This window comes from Lipotes vexillifer, unplaced genomic scaffold, assembly GCF_000442215.2.
Source record: "Lipotes vexillifer unplaced genomic scaffold, Lipotes_vexillifer_v1.1 scaffold216, whole genome shotgun sequence".
NCBI lineage: Eukaryota > Metazoa > Chordata > Mammalia > Artiodactyla > Lipotidae > Lipotes > Lipotes vexillifer.
Genome location: NW_006779100.1, coordinates 457,562 through 481,791, shown reverse-complemented (window position 1 = coordinate 481,791; position 24,230 = coordinate 457,562). Strand labels below are relative to the sequence as shown.

At 41.2% G+C, this 24,230-nt stretch overlaps 1 protein-coding gene across 1 annotated transcript in view; it reads right to left on the bottom strand.

The window, feature by feature from the left end:
- MYO1D (myosin ID) overlaps positions 1-24,230 on the bottom strand; it is a 249,529-nt gene that overhangs the window by 41,455 nt on the left and 183,844 nt on the right. Inside the window, exons 17-19 of the mRNA XM_007452365.1 lie at positions 11,607-11,830; positions 7,821-7,965; positions 6,834-6,938 (exon numbers count right to left, since the gene is read on the bottom strand). Coding sequence (XP_007452427.1) covers positions 6,834-6,938; positions 7,821-7,965; positions 11,607-11,830 — 474 coding nt within the window. The remainder of the gene's footprint in view (positions 1-6,833; positions 6,939-7,820; positions 7,966-11,606; positions 11,831-24,230) is intronic.

Below are 24,230 nucleotides of genomic sequence, written 5' to 3'. Positions count from 1 at the left end.
TCACATAAAGAAAACAAAACTGGAAAATGGGTTTGGGAGAAAATGTACGTGTGTGATGCTGCACAGTGCTACTTTGTTAGAGACTCAGAGAATGCCCACATTTGCAGGTACATCTTTTCCTAACAGACAGAATTAACCACAGGATATTTTTGTAAATACGTAGCTAACAACTTGCTGATTAGGACGGTTCAATTTTAGATTTGGGTAATATTTAAATCAAGACACCAGGCACTAAACATTTCTGAATGACCACCATGTCATGTGTCTCAGTGACCGAAAGGAAAAGGAAAGCAAAACGAAACAAAACAAACAACGAAGGAACCCACTAAGAACCTTGCCCTTAGTAGACTAGAAGGTATAGCTGTGATACAGTTAACTAAATTAGGGTAGGTAGGGGAGGATATAGTGGAATATATTGCTATAGGTAGGATACAGCCAACTAAACTTCAAGTTTTAGTTTGAATTTTACTGTCTTCTCCCCTTTACCTCAGAGTTTTAGAAATCAGTCCATTTTCTAAACATTCCTTTACACAGAGCATATTTTCCCGTCTTCAACTTGACAAAAATGGTATCTGTCATTAAGAGAAAAACAGAGTCTATGTGGTAGAGTAATAGCCAGTCTTGGTAGTAATTATTTACTTCACATAGCAACGGTTTTTGCCATAAAAGAGAACTGGCACTTGTCATAAGAGTTGAAACAAGGTGGTCGCAAGAGCTTCCACATCAGCGTTTTTCTAAGTTGTTTTGCACAACCCTAGCCTTGTGCGATGCTTTGTGAGAGACTGGTTTCCAAGTCAGGCTGGTTTGAGGAACTGCAAACCTCGTCCCCTCCCCTTCCCCTCCCTCTTCCCCTCTCCCCCTTCCCCCCACCCCCTGCCCACCAGTGGTGTTCAGATTCCAGGATACATCAAAGGCTTATAGAATTCTGCACTTAGAAAGCATGTTTAACTGTTTAACCCAGCCTTTCCCAAATACATTTAGTTGTGGAACTCTTAAAAGAACAAATTCATATTCAATGGAACATTGGTTTGTGAAAACCCTCTGGGAGAACACTAGTCATTTGTATGCACCTTAGAGTACGGAAAACAGAGAACATCTAAAATGGAATCTGAATAACAAGTAAAAGTAGGGCTCCTCATCTTTTGTGAACTCACACTGAGAAATATATGAGTGTGTTGCAAAAGAAAATGAAAAAAACAAAACTTGTTGCATAATTTCACAAGGTCACACAAGATTCAGAAAAACAACAGGCACGGTGGTAAAGTGGAGGGTATAGCCCTTCTTAGGATGTGTCCATGAGTTAATCTGGAAACCAACAAACAAAAACCTAAAAGCAGCAGTTACACTGAAGCACTGTTTAGAAACATTTCGTTCTTTTTAATGTAGAAATGTAATTTCTAAAGAGAACAGGTCATAAGACTTTACCTTGAGGTTTAGCCACTCAAATCATCCTTAAAGCATGAATCAAATGAGCAGGAAGGACACTGATGTAACGAAGGACTTTTCCTTTGAGTTGCATAACTCGGCTCAGTCAAAACGGCAAAGACTAATGTCTTACGTACACAGGTGAATTTGTAAATTCAGACTTACTTCAAGTAGTTCTGGCATAGGGACACAATTTTTGCTCCTCTTAAGCTCATAATGTAAAAGAAAAACTAGATCACAGACTCAGTATTAGATAAGATCTCATCTGATGTCTTCTACTACCCAAGCTAAAACCCTCAACCAGAGAAACATGCCTATCACTTGCTCTTGCCTGAACACTTCCAGGGATCTGTCTGTAGGTTTCATCAACTCCACAGGGGGCCAGAGATAAAGTTTCCCTGGAGTCAGACCAGGAGAGGACACATTATGGCTGCAACTAACTATTTACCAGGTCTCCCACCTGAAAGGACATTTTATAATTGCAGTTAATGGAAAGTGGCTGTTTCGAAAAGAACCAAAGCATAAAGAAGAGGGCTTTAGTAAAATCATATCGTTTCCCTCGGTACATCCTTGGGGATTGAAAAGTTTCTAAAGATGACATTATCTAAGCTATAATGTGAAGAAATACACTGTATTATTTTGCATGGAACTTAGAAATACAGAAGCATGACTAAAAAGTTTTCAGTTTTTACGCAGTAGGACCCAGGGAGAGACATGCTGTCAGACATCAAATTGTTATCACTAGAAAGACAGAATCAGAGACGCCAGGCTTTTCTATAGCAGATGATGTAATTCTCAAAACCATCCAACTCTCTCTGATCAGTTGTTCTGATGACTAATTTGACTTCCCAGATATCTTGATACTAGAAAGGAAGGTATCCTGGATAGTGGATAAATTCACTAAATGAATTCACTAAAATGGTACATTCCTTTGTCAAATTCAAAAACTGGCATCATGGCTTATACTGTTTTGTGTGGGTGTGTGAATCTGGTTAGCAAAAGTCATTTCTTGGTTGTCTGATCAGCTCTAGGTATACTTATAAAATAGAGTTTCTGGATCTAGGAGTTCAGAATTAGACTCTACACTTTGGTAACCAGCCCAAGCTACTGCCAGCAAGCTTTTCTTGGAGACGTGTATTTCATTCTAAGTTTAAAACAAGCTGCTCTCTATTTTGTTAAAAAGTCTGTATTATATTGAGTTGATCTTTTTTCCATAGAATATTTGAACACTAATACCCATTAAATAATAATTCCCCATTACTCCCTCCCCCCAGCCCCTGGTAACCACCATTCTACTTTCTGTTTCTATTAATTTGACTGTTCTAGATATTTCATGGAAGTGGAATCACACAAGGTTTGTCTTTTTGTGTCTTATCACTTAGATAATATCTTCAAAGTTCATCCACATTGTAGCACGTATTTCATTCCTTTTTTTTTTAATGGCTAACAGTATTCCACTAAAAGGACACACATATTCTTTTTTTTTTTTTTAATAAATTTATTTATTTATTTATTTTGTCTGTGTTGGGTCTTCATTTCTCTGCGAGGGCTTTCTCTAGTGGTGGCGAGCGGGGGCCACTCTTCATCGCGGTGCGCGGGCCTCTCACTGTTGCGGCCTCTCTTGTTGCGGAGCACAGGCTCCAGACGCGCAGGCTCAGTAGTTGTGGCTCACGGGCCCAGCTGCTCCGCGGCATGTGGGATCTTCCTAGACCAGGGCTCGAACCTGTGTCCCCTGCATTGGCAGGCAGATTCTCAACCACTGCACCACCAGGGAAGCCCAACACACATATTCTTTATCCATTCTTCTGTTGATGGACATTTGGGTTATTTCCACCTGTAACTACTGTGAAGAATGCTGCTATGAACACTGCAGTACAGTCAATTATCTTTTAAAAGAGATTTAAACGATAATAAAAATTGTAGGTATTTACCCATGTAGCTACCATTTCCCTTGCTCTTCATTCTTTGGGGTATGTCCACATTTCCTTCTGCCTGAAGGGCTCCCTTTAACATTTCCCATGAGTGCATATCTTCAGACATGCCTTAAAAAAGTCTTCATTTCACTTTGGTTTTTGAAAGATACCCTTTGCTAGATACAGAATTCTAGGTTGACAGGTTTGTTTTTCTTTTCTTTCTATAAAAAAAGTTTTAAAGTTGGTGCTCCACTGTCTTCTCACTTGCATTGTTTCTGACAAAAATTCTGATGCATCCTCATCTTTTTCCTCTGTCTCTGTTCTCTTTATCACTGGTTTTAGGCAGTTTTGTCATGTTGTGCCTTGGTATAGTTTTCTTCATGTTTTTTTTTGTGTTTGATGTCTGTTGATGAGTTTACAGTTTTCATCAAATTTGAAAAACTTTCAGCCATTATTTTTTCAAATATTAAAAAATTTTCCCTCCTCTTCTCTCTTACAGAGACTCCACATGCACGTATATTAGGCCACCTGAAGTTGGCTCATGGCATCCTAAGGTTCTGTTCTTTCGGGGAAGCATGTGGCGGGCTCTCCCCCCCCCACCCCCCAACCGTGTGTATTTCATTCTGCCGTGGAAGCACGGAGTCCTGACCACTGGGCCACCAGGGAAGTCCATGTATTTCATTCTGGGTAGTTTTACTGCTATATCTTCAAGTTTACTCTTCTGCATAGGTCTAAACTGTTAACTCCATCAAGTGTATTTTTTTAAACCTCAGACACGATATTTTTCATTTCTATTCATAAAATATCCATATTTTATTAAAACAATTGTTTTAATGACCTCGTCTGTTAATTCTATAATCTGTGTCAGTTCTGGATCAGTTTGATTGATTTTTCTTCTCATTTGAGGTCATAGTTTCCTGCTGTTTTGTATGCCTGGTAAGTTTTGATTGGATGCCATGCACTCTGAATTTTATCTTCTGAGTGCTGGATATTTTGTATTCCTATAAATATTTGAGGCCTTTGTTCTGGGACACTGTTAGATTACTTGGAAACAGTTTGGTTCTTCTGGTGATTTGTTGGGTGGGATTAGGGCAGTGTTTAGTCAGGGCTAATTATACCCCACCACTGAGGCCAAGATTCTTGTCAGGATTCTACCCAATGTCCCACGAATCATGAGGTTTTTCCAATCTGGCTGTGGGGACAGGCACTACTTGCAGCCCTGTGTGAGCACTGGGCATTGTTACCTCTACTTCTCTGGGTGGTTCTTCCCCAAGCCTTGGGTGGCTTCCTCACAGGCGTGTGCTGAACTACTCAGCTGGATACCTGAAGTGGACCCTCTGAAGATCTCTGGAGTTCCCTCCGTGCACTCTCTCTGCTCTGGTGCTCTGTGCAGCAAACTCTAGCTATCTTAGTATCTCCCAGCTCGCAGCTCTGTCTTTCCAGTTAGGGAGACTACCGAGCTCTGCTTTGGCTGGCCCCTGCTCATGCCACAGACCAGAACTCTCTCCAGGAAGTAAGCTGGCTAACTGTAGGGCTCACTTCATTTGTTTCTCATCCTTCGGGGATCACTGTCTTTCCTTGCTGGATGTGCACTGTTATTTTTTTTTAATTGAAGTATAGCTCATTTACAATGTTGTGTTCATTTCTGCTGTACAGCAAAGTGACTCAGTTATACACATATAAATATTCTTTTTTATATTCTTTTCCATTGTGGTTTTGTCCCAGGATATTGAATATAGTTCCCTGTGCTATAGAGTAGGACCTTGTTGTTTATGCATTCTGTATGTAATAGTTTGCATCTGCTAACCTCAAACTCCCAGTCCAACCCTCCCGCATGTGCACTGTCTTGAAAACCACAGTTTCACATATTTTGTCCTTTTGCTTTTTTAACCTTTATCCTTTCATTCATTTTAGTAGATACACTGTATTCTATTGTGTTCATAGATGATTATTTATTAATCCAATCACATACTGATGCATACTTATGTTTTTTCACCCAGTTTTTTGACTGCTACAATGTATGAAACTATTCATATATCTGTCTTTGGATGTATGTGTAAATATATTGCAGGATAAATCCTGAGTTATGGAATTCCTAGATAAAGTGGTCTGTGTATTTCATTTTATTTATTTCAAAAAATTTATTTATTTATTTATTTTTGGCTGCACTGCGTCTTTATTGCTGCGCGCAGGCTTTCTCCAGCTGCGGCAAGCGGGGGCTACCCTTCATTGTGGTATGCGGGATTCTCATTGTGGTGGCTTCTCTTGCTGTGGACCTCGGGCTCTAGGCGTGCAGGCTTCAGTAGTTGCGGCTCACACAGGCTTAGCTGCTCCGTGGCATGTGGGATATTCCCGGACCAGGGCTCGAACCCGTGTCCCCTGCATTGGCAGGCGGATTCTTAACCACTGTGCCACCAGGGAAGTCCTGGTCTGTGTATTTTAAATTTTGACAAGTACTGCCAAATTGTCCATTCAAAAGGACTGTATCTTATACTCCTACCAATAGCATTTCCCTAAACCCTTGAGAATACTGGTTGATATCAACACTTTAAAGTTTGCTAAATTTATAGGTGAAAAATAACATTTCACTATTTTGATCTGAATAATACTGCAATTGTGCACTTTTTGAAGATGTGATACAAAACAGCTCTAAAATCACCTAAATCTGGGCCTTTGTTATAAGTAATTCTTTGATAATTTTCTTAATTCTTCCTTTGGAATATTGGCATATTTATGTCAATATCATTTCTGGGGTCAATCTAGGCAATATTTTTCTTAAATTCACCCATTTCATCGGTATTTTAAAATTTATTCGCATAATTTTTCAAAATGCTCTTTTACAGTCATCTCAATTTTCCCTCTATTTTTTGAAAACAAGTGTTTTAAGGTTTTAAACACCAACTATATATCCCTTTCCTTCCACTTTCCAGCTTCCATATTTCCACTTGCTCAACTGCTCTCATCCCCAGGTAAAAAACAGTCCTCATGTGTCCTGCTTCAGATAAACAAATATAGTCATGGCACATAATTCCCCTCCACCCCGCTTCCAAGTCTCACTATGTCCCCTCTCCCTTTTCCAAATTACGTTTTCTCCCCGTTCCCTGTTTCCTTAAAAAAAATCACAGTAAAACATGTATAAAAAGTACTGAATGACCGTTAAATACAAGCCAGACCAGTATGCTATAGACAAAGTGCTATGAAAGATGCGTGCAGTAAAATACAAATCCCTGACCTCAGGGAGATTCCCCTTCTCCTGTCTTAAAAAGAAATGGCTACCAAAAATATTCTCTTCCCTAATTAGTCTTAATAGCCTAACCCCAAACTTGTAGTCACTTAGCCATTCCGTCAATGCCTCACCATATATACAGGTAGAGCTTACTGATGATGCAGCCAGTTATGTACCTATTGTTCTGTTTTACTGTGGTCATAGCTAAGTCAGTTTCACCTGAAATCAGTCTTTTCTTTCCAAGGAGGTCTCTTTCAAGCTTGCCTTACCTTACGGACATGACAGGAAAAGAGGACGTTCATGTATTTGTCCTTCCGTTTCAGTTCATTCGCAACGGGGACGAAGGTGCCTGAGGTCTGAGGTGTATCTGGCTTCTGAAAGAAAAAGGAAACACGATAAAATGAGTATGCTTAACATTTTATTTTATTTTATTTTTTTAAATTAATTAATTTATTTATTTTTGGCTGCATTGAGTCTTTGTTGCTGCGCACGGGCTTTGCTCTAGTTGCAGCGAGCAGGGGCTACTCTTGGTTGCAGTGCGCAGGCTTCTCATTGCAGTGGCTTCTCTTGTTGCGAAGCATGGGCTCTAGGCCCGTGGGCTTCAGCAGTTGTGGCTCGCGGGCTCTAGAGCGCAGGTTCAGTAGTTGTGGCGCACGGGCTTAGTTGCTCTGCGGCATGTGGGATCTTCCCAGACCAGGGATTGAACCCGTGTCCCCTGCATTGGCAGGCGGATTCTTAACCACTGCGCCACCAAGGGAAGCCCTGCTTAACATTTTAGATGAGAAGGCAGTCTTTTACTGCTTTATAACTCTACTCACATAACTTCACACATGTACTTTTTACCTCCCCATCCCAGATGATAAGCTACTAAAGGGTTATTATAACACCAAAGATCCCAGAATATTTTAAAAATAAGGAATGGGAGAGAGGGTGAAATCCAGCTTTGGGAATAACTGATACAAAGGCGGTAATTAAAAATAGTTGCTGAATTATGCAAGGGAAGGTTTAAATGTTCGAAGCCAGATTATTGAACGTACCTAATTCACATGGATACGAGACAGAGAACTCTCTTTAAAGTGAGGGAAACATCAAACATCTTTACACTGAGAAGCAATAAAATCTTTTAGTTTAGTATCTCTCACAGAAATTAAGTTTCTGAAGGTGCCTCAGTCTTTCTACAAATACTTGGAGAAAAATTCTTCTCTTTCTTTGTTAAGGGAGCAGCAGTGGATTCCACTCTGTCCTCCTGGACTTACCGAAGCAAGATAGTTGCCCTCCCAGGCCCTCTGGAGCCCAAGGTCAGCCCTTTGACCCTTCAACATTTCTACAGCTGCAACCTTTGCCCTAACCTGGGGCAGGTCTGAAGCAGGTATGGTCTTGATGAGCTGGGATGCTCTCCATCTGTAAGTAAACAAGCAAAACGTATGAGACTTTAGAAATAAAGTCCCATTCATTCTCAAAAATAACTGAAGCAGCCATTAAGTAGAATTAAATTACTTGCGTGCTACCCTAAAAAAAGTTAAATGCCTCCAAAATATACATAGAACGTGTTAAAATACACATAGCTGTACGTGGACAGAGACTTTTTGTAGAACTTCCTCTGCCGCTTGCGTGTTTTGGAAGCAACCAGAATTTAGTGATACGTGGACTCTCTTATATCTGTAGTTAGGGTGCAGGGACTTTGGATTCATCATTCATTCATTCAGCAAATGTTTTCTAGGCACGTACTAAACTCCAGATGCCGTTCTAGGGAGTGGAAGCACAGCAGTAAACAAACAGATGAAGGTCCTTTCTGCTAGGTGCTGGTATTCTAGAGAGCAGAGACAGACAAGACATAAACCAATGCTTAAATACACAGTATGGATGATGTGATTACTGCTATGGAAGAAAATAAGGCAAGGAAAGGGGGACAGGAGTGCAGCAGAGGGAAGGACCAGGGAGCAGGTGTTAGTCACAGAGGGTGGTCTGGGAGGCACCCCTGATAAGGATGTGTGAGCAGGAAGTGGAGGTGCCAGCTGTATGGACACTTGTTCCAGGAAGAGAAAACAGTGCGTGCAAAGGCTCTAAAGTGTGAGCTTGTTTGGTGTGTGAGAGGACAAGCAAGGAGTCCTGGCAGCTGGAGCAGGGGCCTGGGGGAAGGGGAACAGGAGGGGGTGCCAGAGGGAGAGCCGGGGCCAGGATCCACAGAGCCAAGGGGGCCCTGTGCCTGGTCAGCCTGTCCCCTCTTCACCGCCCACGGGGGCCCAGGACAGGGTCCACAGCTGACCGACTCCAGAGACCCATGGCAAACAGCTGTGCCGGGGAACCCGGACCCGAGCCACCCAACCTGGGGGTGGTGCAGCACACGCTTACTCATCCTGATCAAGCAAACTGCCATCTTTAAACACGTGTAGACGACAGCAGCTGCCGCCGGAAAAGTGAGCAGCCCTGACCACGTGAAGAAGACTCCCAGCCTTCCCAGGATGAAAAAGAAGTGCTAGGAGGCGTGGGAGCGAGCTGAAGCACGATGAGACACACACGGAGGCGGCAGAAGAAAGCAAGACCCCGCAATCACAGCAAAATCCTTTAACACACTTCTCTCAGGACTCCACAGACCAAAAATGCAAGAATAAATGAAATATGATACAGGGACTAGACCAGGGGTTGGTAAACTACAGCCTGTGCCAAACACGGCCCATAGAGCTAAGAATAGTTTTTACGTGTTTAACCAAACAACATAAAATATGTGACGAGGACCATATGGGGCCCACAAAGCCTAAAATATTTACTATCTGGCCCTTTACAGAAAACGTGTGCCTTTGAACTAGATTAACACAGCTGGCAAGATTCATTCAATGTGTGTGTGTGTGTGTGTGTGTGTGTGTGTGTGTGTGTGTGTGTGTGTGTACAGTCAAGACACAGAGCAGATGTATTATGTTCAAAATGCTCATTGACTATAAGCCCTAAGAAGGCTGGGACAGTATTTTACATCTTTCTTGTTTGTCACTGCACCCCTAGAACCTAGGTCAGTGTCTGTGACACAGCAGGTGTTGAGTAAATACTTGCTGAATGAATAAACTGAGTTTTACAAAAAATAATCAATTCTAGGCCATACATAAAACCTCCAAGTCTAAATAAGAAGACTGTACAGGCTACAGTGCGACATCATCAAAATCAATAATTCTTTGCAGCCATTAAAGATATGACATAGATCTTTATTTATTGTGATGGACAGGTCTCCAAGACTTACTTTTAAGTAAAGTCATATAACCATACATAGAGTCCTCCTTGTGGAAAAAAGAGAGGGGGAAAAAACCCAAATGCATACACACTCACAGTATAAGCACACATTTCCATAGTACTTATTATGTGTCAGGCGCTATCTGAAATGCTTTATACACATTTACTCATAATACCCTCAATAACCCTATGAGCAGGTGCTATGATTATGGCCCTTTTACAGATAAGAAAACTGAGGCACAGAGAGGTTACCTCGTTTGCCCAAGGTTACACAGCTAGTCAGTGGCAGAGCTAGAATATGAACCCAGGCTCCAGGGTGTGTGTTCTTAACCACTGTATCATGCTTCTCTTGTGTGTGTATGTGTTTGTAAGTGCGTAGACAAAGATTTAGAAGGATACAAACTAACTGTTAATGAGTGGTTATCTTAGGGGAAAGAAATAAAATGGGGAGAGACAAGAGGAGGTGTGGAGGATTTCAACTTTATATCCTGTAAATTTTTATATTATGTCACTTTATTTACTTAAACTTTTTTGGCTGCACCGCGTAGCATGTGGAATCTTAGTTCCCCAACCAGGATCGAACCCATGACCCTGCAGTGGGAGCACAGAGTGTTGACCACTGGACCTCCGGGGAAGTCCCTATGTCACTTCAAAAAAATGAGCATGTATTCATGTATCATTTAATCACTTTTCAGATTATGTCAAAAGTGCAGGTGACAGATGATATAATTCATGAAAAAAAATGTATCTGTGCAGTAAAAAGGCTGCCAAGATTTACAGCTAACATTTATAGTATTGCATGGGAGAATGGAGGGCTGGGGTGCTTTTGCTTTCAATAATGCTCTACTGTTTTATTTTTTTCTTTTTATGAGCAATCATTTTTTTTTTAAAGCAAATGAGGTATGTGTTAAAGAGTTTTCCTTGCATGCATTTTCTTTCTTTTGATATCTGCCACTCAATACATTGATTTACATTCAATACTTCAATTACATCGATACGTTAATCAGTTCATGGTGTTCTGGGCGGAATACCATAATGCCAAACGACCACATTTGAGAACCATCGGCTTAGTTTATGCGACTAGATGGCTGTACCTGAGACATAGCTAAACACATCTGGTGCACGCTGTCAACAAATAAGCTCAGAAAACGAGGAGAAAGGAGCTATGAATAACTACAAAGTCAGATTCAGGGCAGTTTAGTAACAAAATGAAGATTAGCTGGAAAGGTATCAAACGTTGCATGGGCATTAATTAACTTATTTACTTATTTGTTTAAAAAAATAGCTTGCTCTATAACAGTGTTTTCTGCCTTTTACTTTAAAATCACCTGGAAAACTTTATAAAGGACCTCCGCTTGGGCTCCGCTCCCCAGCACCAAGAAACAGGACTTTCTGGAGGTGGGACTTGGGCATCAGTGTGTTTTATAAACTCCTTGTGAATGTCAGGTGCGGGATAGAGAACCCCTGCTCTGAAAGGATGAAGAGACTTCCTAGTGTGAGTGATGTGTGGTGATTTTAATAAAGTTATCTTTTTGCTAGTAAAAGAAAGCAGAGACATCATGCTACTAGCTTACCTTAAACTTGGCTTGATTCAGGCCTTGTGGCATACTGCTGTCTACTGCTAACGGAAAAATAAATGGACTGTTCTATTATTTGGAAGGGTAGGCAAATACCCCTTGAAAGTGAAATCTACGAAGGTGGAGGCACAAGGTAAAAGCAACGTCACGTAGCAAATGGTGGAGCTAATGTCACGGTCTCAGATCTGTAAATTTATATAGTACGTGTACTGCCACAAACGGATGCAGCACATACCAAGTCCTTACCTATTAAAAATAGCCTGTAGGGCTGCCTCGAAACGGCAAAGCACTCTGGGCGGGGCTGGCCACTTCACGTGCTTGCCATGGTCCCTCATGGTCTTGATGCCGTGGAAGCGTCTGGCCACCTCGTGGATGTACGACTTCACTTTGTAGCGCCGGTAGTATCTGATAATTGTCAGAGCTGCCTTGGTCCTCTTGTACCGCATACGAGCCAGGGTGCCCCGCCACACCTTCGCAATAGAGGGGAAAAAAAAGGAAAATGTTGCTGGTTGGCTGAGTAGTAGATCACATGGAAATCACAGAAGCTCCTTTACTTAGAAGCTCAACCTGGCAATTTGTATGCGTCACAAAATCAGCCAGAGCATGTCAGTTCTGCCTGCCACCAACAGGTGGCACTAGGAGTCACGTCCGTCATTTTGATTCAGTGACTAGCTAGCTGTTCGTTACCTCCAGAGGAGGAGTCCTGTTCTAACTTTACGGTCGTGTAAAGAAGAAAGCCAAAATACCATCATCTTTGGATAAATATTTTAAGAATGTTGAAAGGAAGCAAGATGAGTCAGAACACAAAGCCATCAGCATCCATAGTTCTCTTATGAAACCTAGCTTTGCATAGATTATACACATTGGCCACTAGTGTAATGTTGCATTGGACGTATGAACTGATTTATACAGTCTGTGCAGCTCCCCCTCCCCAGGTAAAGTCCCAAGAATTTAGATGTATTCCTGGAGAAAGGGTAAAAAGCAAGTTACTAATATGAATCTGTTCAATTTTTTCAGTGACCAGAAATCAATCAGACATTATGTAAACGTCTCAGCGCCTGCTTTATCCAAACACGGTGAGCTCACAGATACTTATATTTTTTTCAGGACCCCATACTTCTGAATCTCTCAAGTAAAAAGAAGTTTGGTGTAATCTTCATTATTGGCTCTTCCCCTAAATATGCTTTCTACCACCAAACGTATTCTTTCTTCCGCGGTATTTCCAGCATAAATCCCTTTCTTTCCCTTTCTGCTACTACAGTCCCAGGTCCCCAAACTTCCTCATTGTTTTCTTGGATAAACTCCTCGTACATATCGCCATCGCGCTCCAGGTGATACTCACTGCTGCTACTTAAATGACTGTCCCAATTCTACTTCCCTCCCTGTCTCTGGCCTCTCAGGACCAAGATATTCAACCTCCAGTTCAAAGCCCACAGTATGGGTTCTCCAGGATCGCTCAGCATTCTTTTATTTCTTCTTAGATCCCCATCTGTGCCCACCACTTTCTCTCAGAAAAACTGGTGTGATACCTCTTTTATTCAGCCATTTTAGGTTGGTCTTCATGAAGGCTCCTAAACAGGTACCATGTGCCTGCAAAGCCCTCCCTTTCCAGCCTGCTGTACAAATATGAGGAGGCCATCCACGGACCCCAAAGAGGAACTAATGGGTCAAGAAAAACCATGATATGTGAGGGAAACGCGACATAGGAGCAATTTCTGATGAACCTGGAGCTCACGTATAAACAGAATATATAAAGACAAAGAGGCAGTGAAAAGTCACTCATTGCTGCATGTGGCATCAGCACAGTAACCTGTTTTAGTCAAGATGCCTCTCTTCTTGTAGACGAATCTATCACGCACACAGCTTTGTCAGGCCTCCACCCAAGCGCTAAAATAAAGGTCCCTTCTTTACTATCTTGAAAAACCAAAAGAGTACAATTAGAGGGTAGGAATCTGTGATTCAATTTTTTAAAGAAAACACATTTTTAAAGTTTTATACTGTTTGTTACTTTTTTTTTTTTTTTTAAGAGGAAGGACATTAAGACCCCCCTGGAGCCACATTTATACAGGAAATCAATCTTATGATTTTCAAAAAGTGTTTTATAAAGATGTTTTATTAAAATGTTTTTGGTTAGACTCTAGTATAATCTGAAAAAATACATATAAGTAGGTACTTTTTAAGGGGTAGGTTTTTTTTTGGGACAACCTTTTAGATTTCATCTGTGTTCTTAGTTTATTTAGGTTTTGTGTAGTTGAAAAATCAGATGGCACAAAAATGCTATAAAAAAGACAGCAGCCCTTCCCCTTGTCCACCTAAGCCCACCTCCCCATCTCACAGTGTCATTTCATGCCAACTATTTTAACTGCTGCTTCTCGTGGCAGTTAAATACACATATAATTTATTTATATGTATACACACATATATACACAGTATACACATATGCTGTATAATACACATATACTGTTATTTCTTGGTGGATCCTTTGAGACCCTATCCAAATTACAGAAATTGGTGATTTAGCTCTCCTACCATCACTTACCTCTCCTTTATAATCCCAATAATAATTACATCAAAAATTTTAAGTCAATAGTGTTTACATTATTACATCTCTTATATTAACTATATTATTTGGGAGAAAGGAATTTTGTGAGCCTGCAGTTATATCATCAACTTTATCAGAAGTCCCTTCGGCTTTATTTATTTTTCTAACATCAGAGAAAAAGTAGCAGCGAAAAACTACGGAGGCAAATGATTTCTATGCAAGAAAATGATTCACGTATTTTCCCTTATAATCCCTTATAAATGGATATGCTCCCCAGGCCTTTGTGTGGGAGAAAGGCTGTGGTTGATCATCTCATGAAGGGTCTGAAGGTTGGAACTTAAGGTATGAGACAGATCTTCCCGTTTCCCTCTTTGTTTAAAGAGCTTAAACGGTGGGGGTTTTTCAAGTCATACAAAGCTTACCTCCAGAGGGGACTCAGCCTGATGATAGTGTCTAAAAAGGGGGAAAACTAAATGTTATATTCAATAAGCAAATGCTTAATGCTTATTTGATTATGCCTAGAGAGGTTCAGCAAAAAACCAGGGAGCCAGAGGGGCCCTCATTCAACAATATGAACACGAAAAGTGGAACCAACCAGACATTATGTGCTTTAGGATCTGATGCAAGAGAGTGGGGGCTGAACCCTGAAGGGGACCTGATGGGATCTGGGAGAGGAAGTTATCAGAAGGTACAAGGCAGGGATCAGGGTGACGGAGAGGGCAAGCAACTCATTTCTTAGGTGGAACCAAGGATAGAGGCGAACAGAGCGGGTGAACTGGAGGACACACTGAGGTATAAAAAGAGAACATTGGGGCCACAGGTCACACATCCCTGCTACTGAATTTTAGACACAATTCCTCTCTTCAGTACCTTGACCCCCTACAGTTAATTTTCAACACAGCAGCCGAGTGATCCCTTTTTTTCATTTTAAATTAATTCATTAATTAATTTTGGCTGCGTTGGGTCTTCACTGCTGCACACGGGCTTTTTCTAGTTGCAGCAAGCGTGGGCTTCTCATTGCAGTGGGTTCTCTTGTTGCGGGGCACAGGCTCTAGGCGCGCGGGCTTCAGTAGTTGCGGCCACGGGCTTAGTTGCTCCGCGGCATGTGGGATCTTCCCAGACCAGGGCTCGAACCCGTGTCCCCTGCATGGGCAGGCGGACGCTTAACCACTGCGCCACGAGGGAAGTCCCCCGAGTGATCCTTTTAAGACCAAAGTCAGATCGTGTCACTTCTCTGCTTAAAACACTGCCGCGGTGCTCCAGCTCCCCCAGAGTGAAAGCCAAAGCCCCTCCCCTGGCCCACAAGGGCCACATGAGCTGGTACTGTCACCACCCAGCTCCTTTCACTGTCCTCGTCCTGGCTCACGCCAGCCACACTGGGCCCTGCTCTACCCTGCACAGGCCTCCTGTCTCAGGGCCTTTCCTTCTGCCTGGAAGGATCTTCCTCCAGATATCATATCACGTGTCTATCTTCCTCACTCTCTAAGTCCGTGCTCAGCTGTCACCTTCCCAATGAGCCCGGCCCTGAACATCTATGTAAAAAATTCCCCTTGTCCACCCTCCCCTCCTGGTACTCTCCACTCTCTGTACCATGCTCTATTTTCTTCTCTTGCTTCCAGCACTTAACACTCTACAACACCTGTAATTTACATATGATTGTATCGTTTATGCTCTCCCTCTACTGGAATTTAAGCTCTACTAGGCCAGGGATCTTTGCTTCTTTTGCTCACTGATGAATCTCCACTGCCTGGAACAGTGCCAAGGACATAGTAGCCACTCAATAGTATTTGTTGGCTCGTATGGCACATACCCTGAGAAAACTGTAATTCACAAAGAGTCATGTACCACAATGTTCACTGCAGCTCTATTTACAATAGCCAGGACACGGAAGCAACCTAAGTGTCCATCGACAGATGAATGGATAAAGAAGATGTGGCACATATAAACAATGGACTATTACTCAGCCATAAAAAGGAACGAAATTGAGTTATTTGTAATGAGGTGGATGGACGCAGAGACTGTCATACAGAGTGAAGTAAGTCAGAAAGAGAAAAACAAATACCGTATGCTAACACATATATATGGAATCTAAAAAAAAAAAAAGAAAGGTTCTGAAGAACCTAGGGGCAGGACAGGAATAAAGCCGCAGATGTAGAGAATGGCCTTGAGGACATGGGGAGGGGAAGGGTAAGCTGGGACGAAGTGAGAGAGTGGCATGGACATATATACACTACCAAATGTAAAATAGACAGGTAGTGGGAAGCAGCCGCATTGCGCAGGAAGATCAGCTCGGTGCTTTGTGACCACCTAGAGAGGTGGGATAGGGAGGGTGGGAGGGGGACGCAAGAGGGAGGGGATATGGGGATATAGTATATGTATAGCTGATTCACTTTGTTATACAGCAGAAACTAACACACCATTGTAAAGCAGTTATACTCCAATAAAGATGTTTAAAAAAAAATAGTATTTGTTGAGTGACTGAATGTTTTCAACTTCATCTTGCAAGCCTGATATTGAAACTTTCATTTTTGCTGTCACGTTTTCCACTTTCAAGAACTCATCCTCGTTCTCCAAATAGCTCTTTTAAAAGCATGTTGGGCTTCCCTGGTGGCACAGTGGTTGAGAGTCTGCCTGCCGATGCTAGGGGACACGGTTTCGTGCCCTGGTCGGGGAAGATCCCACATGCCGCGGAGCGGCTGGGCCCGTGAGCCATGGCCGCTGAGCCTGCGCGTCCGGAGCCTGTGCTCCGCAACGGGAGAGGCCACAGACCCAAAAAAAAAAAAAAAAAAAAAAAAAAAAGCATGTTGCTCTTGTTTTACAAAAGCATCCTTCCTCTCAAGCAGATGAATTCTGGTTTTACTTTTTATGCTGCTCCCTACATTGCATCTGTAACCTATAAATCCCCTCTTCTCCCGTTTGTCTTTGTCTTGGCCTTTTGAGCTAGAGGCCTTGCTTGAATGTCTGGGGATCCTTGGCTGTTCATTCACTGAAAAGTGAAAAGCCACTTGGAAGCTCTGTATGTGTGCTTTGTGGGTGGTGGACTTCACTACAGGGTGATTAGGTGGGGACCAGCCATCTGTGGGGGACCCCAGTAATGTCCGTACCTTAAACTGTTTTCTCATTGCTGCCAGAATTGAGTGAAGGGGGCTGGAGGAAATCTTTTGTATCTAGACTTTCACTTAATTTACTTGATTGCAACGCGGTGCCTGACCCCTCCTCCACTGGTGCACGGTGCCCCCAAGCCCAGAGCTTCTCTGGTTCAATTTCTTCACAGTAAACTTCTTGTCTTCTAATCAGAATGAGACTGAGGTAGCTCCTCCGACTTTGTGAGTTTAGGAGAGCTGGGCGTATAATTGCTCTCTTTCTTAAAAAAATAATTAACTAATTATTTTCTGTGTTGGGTCTTCGTTGCAGTGGGCGGGCTTCTCATTGCGGTGGCTTCTCTCGTTGTGCAGCACGGCCTTTAGGAGCGCGGGCTTCAGTGGCTGTGGCGCACGGGCTTAGTTGCTCCGTGGCACGTAGGATATTCCCAGACCAGGGATCGAACCCGTGTCCCCTGCATTGGCAGGTGGATCCTTAGCCACTGCGCCACCAGGGAAGTCGTTATAATTGCTCTTTATACAGAGTTTCAACCCTTCTACTCCTCCAGCTCCACCCCTCACCCCTACCTACGGAGGTACCTGGTCCTTCCCATCCTGAATCTTCCTACAGCCCAATGGCTGGGTGACCTGGCTTGCTTGTCTGCAGGCACTTAGATTTCGGCTTTCTCCACCAGCTTGGGGGGCTAACCACATGTTCACTTACTTCCAGAATTATGCTGATGCCTCTTTTCTGCTGTTGTTTCCATTGTGGTTCTATTTGTCCTTGTGGGTTTCTCCAGTTTTCATCCTTTACTGCCGATTGAGGGGTTTTGAGAGGAGCAGATATAAGCACAGTCTGTCATGTCTAACCAGATGTTTTATAATGCCATCTTAATTTGACCATGTTTTCCTCTTCCTTGGTGGTCAGGCATTTCAAAGCAACATCTGTCAGTCATTAAAGTACAAGATACACTTTGCAAAAGATGTAGGATCCTAGGTAACACTCTGTTAAGAAGTAGGTCAATTACATACCTTCAGTTTAGCTTCAGAAACAAACACAGGTCAGCTTTCTGTTTTTTTCTTGTTCTCCATGTTTTTGTTTTCTAGTCATTATGGGTGTTGGGTCTTTTCTGCCTGTTCTCCAACAGCTCCCTGTTGCCCTGAATTGGATATTCTCTTAGTTTCTACAACCGAAATCCTTCAAAATTCCAGCTTCCAAGCTTCCCAGGCCCTCCATGCCTAGGGAGAACTTTTGGGAGGAGCATCTTTCTTCTATTTCTAGGCTTAAGTCCTCCATACAGTAATTCTGGCTGAGTTCTGACAGTATGTGGTTGCTGGAGAGCTGTGGTGGAGGAGGATTTATTTAGGCACCAGGTTGAACGCTGAGCGAATTGTAAAATACACAAAATCTATCTTTGGCATCCATATACCCCATCATATTTAGAATACGACATCCATTTTGGAATATTTCATGATTGATTAACGAAGGAGTTCTTTTAAAGGAAGATTCAAAGACAGAAAAAATTTTCTGAGTTATTCCTCTTCAACCCAAATATCTCTAGGAGGGACAAAAGGAATAAAGACCTGATGTGCTATTTTTAAAATGCGAGTGCGGTACCCATGTTTTTACCAGAATAGCAGGTTAATATGCACCAAGAAGAAACTAAGACCCAGTGAATATAATTTGTAAGTTCTTAGCATAAATTCTGACACAAAATTCCTTGGTTTTACAGATAAATTAATAGCATTTCAGATGACCTAGGGGAGAAATTAAGAAATAACGAAATATACTAAGTGAAGTAAGTCAGACAGAGAAAGACAAATATCATGTCACTTATATGTGGAATCTTAAAAAGTGATATAAATGAACTTATATACAAAACAGAAACAGACTCACAGACTTAGAAAACAAACTTATGGTTACCAAAGGGAAAAGGTGGAGGGGAGGGATAAATTAGGAGTTTGAGATTAACATATACACACTACTATACATAAGACAGATAACCAACAAGGACGTACTGTATAGCACAGGGAACTCTACTCAATATTCTGTAATAACCTATAAGGGAAAAGAATGTGAAAAAGAATAGATACATGTATATGTATAACTGAATCACCTTGCTGTACACCTGAAACTAACACAACACTGTAAATCAACTATACTCCAATATAAAATAAAAATTAAAAGAAGAAATGAAATAACCAGATCTTCAGTCAATAAACAGATGTAAAACCTTCAAATAAAGAGACACCCCCTTCCAAAAAAAAAAAAAAAAGAGCACGTGTGAGCCTGATCATTATAAATTATCCTGATGAACTTAACTATGTGCGTGTGAGGTGTAATTTAGAAATGATCACCCCTGAGCTTTACCTTGGTCTGGTAGACTAACTTGCCAAGTTAGTTGACTTGTGAACCTTCATTTGGGACTCATACATTTTCTGTATGGCCTTCTCCAGATCCATTAGCCTAGAAATTCTTTAGTGCATACAATTGTTGCCTAATATGATGATGCTATAGTCTGACAACCTCCTTGTAACTGTAACTTCAAGAAGCAATTGAACCTCTTAGTCAATTACTGTCAGAAGACTAGCTCAACATTAACTCTGTCAAAAATCAAATTGCAATTATTTTGAAGATAAATGAAAACAAAATTACTCCAGCAAACAGGTTAAGTAATTCTGATGGGCCTTTCAGGATTCAATCTTGTTCAAAAGTAAACTGCCTGTGGAGCTCTACTGAAGTGGTTGCTTTCTTCTGTTTGGTTAAAAAAAATTTTTTTTCTTAAGAGGTACAAAGTTGATAATTCATCTTCAAAAATCGCTCAGGTCAAGGCTATTTCAGAACTGCTTTTTGACACAGAACCTCAGGGTTTGGGCCAAGTGTTTGGACATTTCAGTAGATCCAACGAGGCATCTGGGGATGTTTTAAGTTTGTGTGAAGACACCTGCTGCCTTGTCCACCCCCAGATCCACTGTCATCCAAGACGGAGGTGGCTCATCAACCAGTCAGGGGACAGGTTGGGCTTTTATCTTATGTAACAAATGTTCTGACTTTTCTTCCTTTATATCTAGCATCTAGAACATGCAGAATTCCTTAAAAAAAAAAAACAAACCGGGCTTCCCAGGTGGCGCAGTGGTTAATCATTATAAATTATCCTGATGAACTTAACTATGTGCGTGTGAGGTGTAATTTAGAAATGATCACCCCTGAGCTTTACCTTGGTCTGGTAGACTAACTTGCCAAGTTAGTTGACTTGTGAACCTTCATTTGGGACTCATACATTTTCTGTATGGCCTTCTCCAGATCCATTAGCCTAGAAATTCTTTAGTGCATACAATTGTTGCCTAATATGATGATGCTATAGTCTGACAACCTCCTTGTAACTGTAACTTCAAGAAGCAATTGAACCTCTTAGTCAATTACTGTCAGAAGACTAGCTCAACATTAACTCTGTCAAAAATCAAATTGCAATTATTTTGAAGATAAATGAAAACAAAATTACTCCAGCAAACAGGTTAAGTAATTCTGATGGGCCTTTCAGGATTCAATCTTGTTCAAAAGTAAACTGCCTGTGGAGCTCTACTGAAGTGGTTGCTTTCTTCTGTTTGGTTAAAAAAAATTTTTTTTCTTAAGAGGTACAAAGTTGATAATTCATCTTCAAAAATCGCTCAGGTCAAGGCTATTTCAGAACTGCTTTTTGACACAGAACCTCAGGGTTTGGGCCAAGTGTTTGGACATTTCAGTAGATCCAACGAGGCATCTGGGGATGTTTTAAGTTTGTGTGAAGACACCTGCTGCCTTGTCCACCCCCAGATCCACTGTCATCCAAGACGGAGGTGGCTCATCAACCAGTCAGGGGACAGGTTGGGCTTTTATCTTATGTAACAAATGTTCTGACTTTTCTTCCTTTATATCTAGCATCTAGAACATGCAGAATTCCTTAAAAAAAAAAAACAAACCGGGCTTCCCAGGTGGCGCAGTGGTTAAGAGTCCACCTGCCGATGCAGGGGACAAGGGTTCGTGCCCCAGTCCGGGAAGATCCCACATGCCGCAGAGCAGCTGGGCCCGTGAGCCATGGCCGCTGAGCCTGCGCGTCCAGAGCCTGTGCTCCGCAACGGGAGAGGCCACAACAGTGAGAGGCCTGCATACAGCAAAAAAAAAAAAAAAAAACAAAAAAAACCCAAAAACCCCAAAAACCCAGTAACCTTTGTTTCAGAAGCTTGCAAATGATCTCAATTTTGAATGGTTCCCTAAATCTCTCAAAAACTCAGATAATAACTGGTATTTGAAAGGACCAGCCAAAGGTGCATCCTAACATTCTTTTCTATAGAGTTTCAAAAGGGAATTCTGGAACATAGGGCCTTTGAAATGCTCCTTGAAAAAAGGGTTCCATTTTCAGTAAGTTCAGGAAGGCTGCATACTGCAAGTCCTTTTTGGAGATTCATAATGTACATTAGCATATTAAAAGCTCCAAGAAGTTCTATGTAAGTAAACCTATTTTAACTTTGTTCAACAAAATTTTTAAAACATTTAAATTTTTAAAATTTAAAAACAAAATTTAACTACAGAACCCTCTGTACACAGATTACTCATTCATTTTGAAGGGGATCAATATATGCCATCCCAAAACATGCCATGGTGGCATAAGCATTACTGAGCATTTGTTCGTTCTATAAGAATTTCCCAAATTCCTACTGTACGTTTGGTTTCTATCGGGGACACAGAGGAAAACTGGGGACACCTATGATATTCTAGGAAAAACCAAACATGCCTATGAGATAACTGGGAAACAACTACAACTGATCCCCTAAAAAAGTGAGATCTGGTCAAAGGCCACAACAATGGAAACCTCCACGTAAAGAAGCTTGAATTCCTGTCACAGTGAGGCTCTTTCAAGGAAGTCCAGCACTGCCAGAGGGACAGCTCCCTGACTGGCAGGGAGTTGGGGTGGAGTGGAAAGAATCTTTCCCTGGAGAGGCCAGCATTCCCTACAGACTACTTTGCAGGCTTCAGGTGCTTCGGCTGTAAAGCAAGGATGTTACACTAGATGATTTATAAGAGCACATACTCATATTCTATCTTAACAGCTACTGAAAATGAACAAAAATTTTAAAGTGTTAAAGGTTCTTTCTGATCTTAAAGTGCACATGGCACTGACAACCACTATCTTTGATTTTCATCTGATTACTGTTACGACTCCTTAGACTAGGGAGAGAAAACATTATTATTATGTACTAGGCCTTATGCTAGACACTTGATATACATTAAAAATAGGTTTTTAAAGCACTTATGCTTGACATATATTTGTACGCTGCTGCTTTATGTTTCTGTTACTAATAATTCAACATTAAAAAAAGCAGGGGGCTTCCCTGGTGGCGCAGTGGTTGAGAGTCTGCCTGCCGATGCAGGGGACATGAGTTCGTGCCCCGGTCCGGGAAGATCCCATGTGCCGCGGAGCGGCTGGTCCTGTGAGCCATGGCCGCTGAGCCTGCGCGTCCAGAGCCTGTGCTCCGCAACCGGAGAGGCCACAACAGTGAGAGGCCCGCATACCACACACACACACACACAAAAAGCAGGGAATACATTTGACCTAAGTTTCTTGAAGTCATACATTAATATTTTTTGCTGGCAAACACTTGGCTTTGAGAAACAGTCATTTTTCAGACCTAAAAACCCTGCTTCTACAGAGGAATGTGATTCATATTCACAGCTCTTGCTAGGAGCCTGGCTCTGGCTGTAAGCAATGGGTGATGGTGCCAGGAGGGTTTTGTTGAGACCAGCGCTCTTCAATGTATCCCTGTACCCCAAATATGCTACCGGTTCCCAGTGTTCACACCGATGGTGATGATGCTTCCTAGGGGGGGATTTCAGAATGTTGGAGGAAGGAAATAATTTGGAAAAGGCCCCTTAGATTACTTGGGTAAACATTAAATATGATTCCTCTTTTTATTTTTCTGTCTTAGACTGTAATTAATGTAAGGCGGAATGGCAGGATAAGAAAAAGTACACTTATTAAGGACAGACACTTTTTCAACAGTTCAAATTTACACAAGTTGAACATAATATGATTAAAAAACTAAGACGATCATTCCTGGTCATAACTCAATGCCAAAGAGAAAAAAAAGAATACAACTGCACTGTTGGGTGCATGATTTCTCATAATAGTAGGCAACACACTATTATGATCAGAGTATTAAGTAGCTCATGCTGGAAAAATGCTGTGGTGAGACAGACAGAAATGCTACTATTTAGAGAAAAATCTAAACTAAAATGCTAGGTTTTCTCAGTGATGTTGAGGTTTTATACTTGTACACATAGCTATAACTATATTACTGAAAATCCTACCGGAAACACAACCTTGTACTTACAAATCTGAAAAATCTATTTCTTTCCCAAGAAATGTTTTATAACATAATATTTGAAGACTGAAGTTTCTTAGTTATATACCAATCAAGTCAGAACAGATTTAAAATGGATGTCAACAGGAATATAATTAATTTTTCAACTAATATAAACATAATATAAATATAACGTGTACATTTTTATCAGTCATTTAAAATTCTTTTTTATAAACTGCGTATTTCTAGCTTTTAAATCCATTTTCTTTGGATTGTCTTTTATTGTTTGTAGGAGCTCTTTATAAATTAAGGGAATCATCTTTTTGTTATTAGCATTTTAAATACTTTTTCCAGTATGCCAATGATCTTTTGGTACTATTTATGGTAAACTACCATACAGAAGTTGTCTTTTAAAAAAATTGTGTGCGGTCAAATGTATTCATTTTTCTTTTATGGTTACATACATATTTTACACAAAACTGAGATCACATAATAATCATAAAGTGCTTTGCAATGCTTTTTATTTGATACATCAAGCACATTTTCCCATGTGATCAAATATCCTCCTATAACATAATTCTGAACGGCCTCACAGTACTCAACCAGATACATGCATATAATTCAGTTAACCAACCTCCTACTGTGTGGTATTTCTGGTGTTTTCTGCAATTTAAAATATCATTTTAGGAGTAACATTGTACATATTCTAATTCTAGAAATAGAATTGCTGCTGTGACTCATTTATATTTCCAAATGCCACATGCTAAAGTATTCATTTCCAAACTCTACCATGCGAAGAGTTAAAAAGAATTAACGAGATTGATATAGGATAACATATTGTTGCTATGGTTCAATTGCTTTGATTAGGAATATAAAAAATTCACTGGCTATTAGAATTTTTTCTGTTGT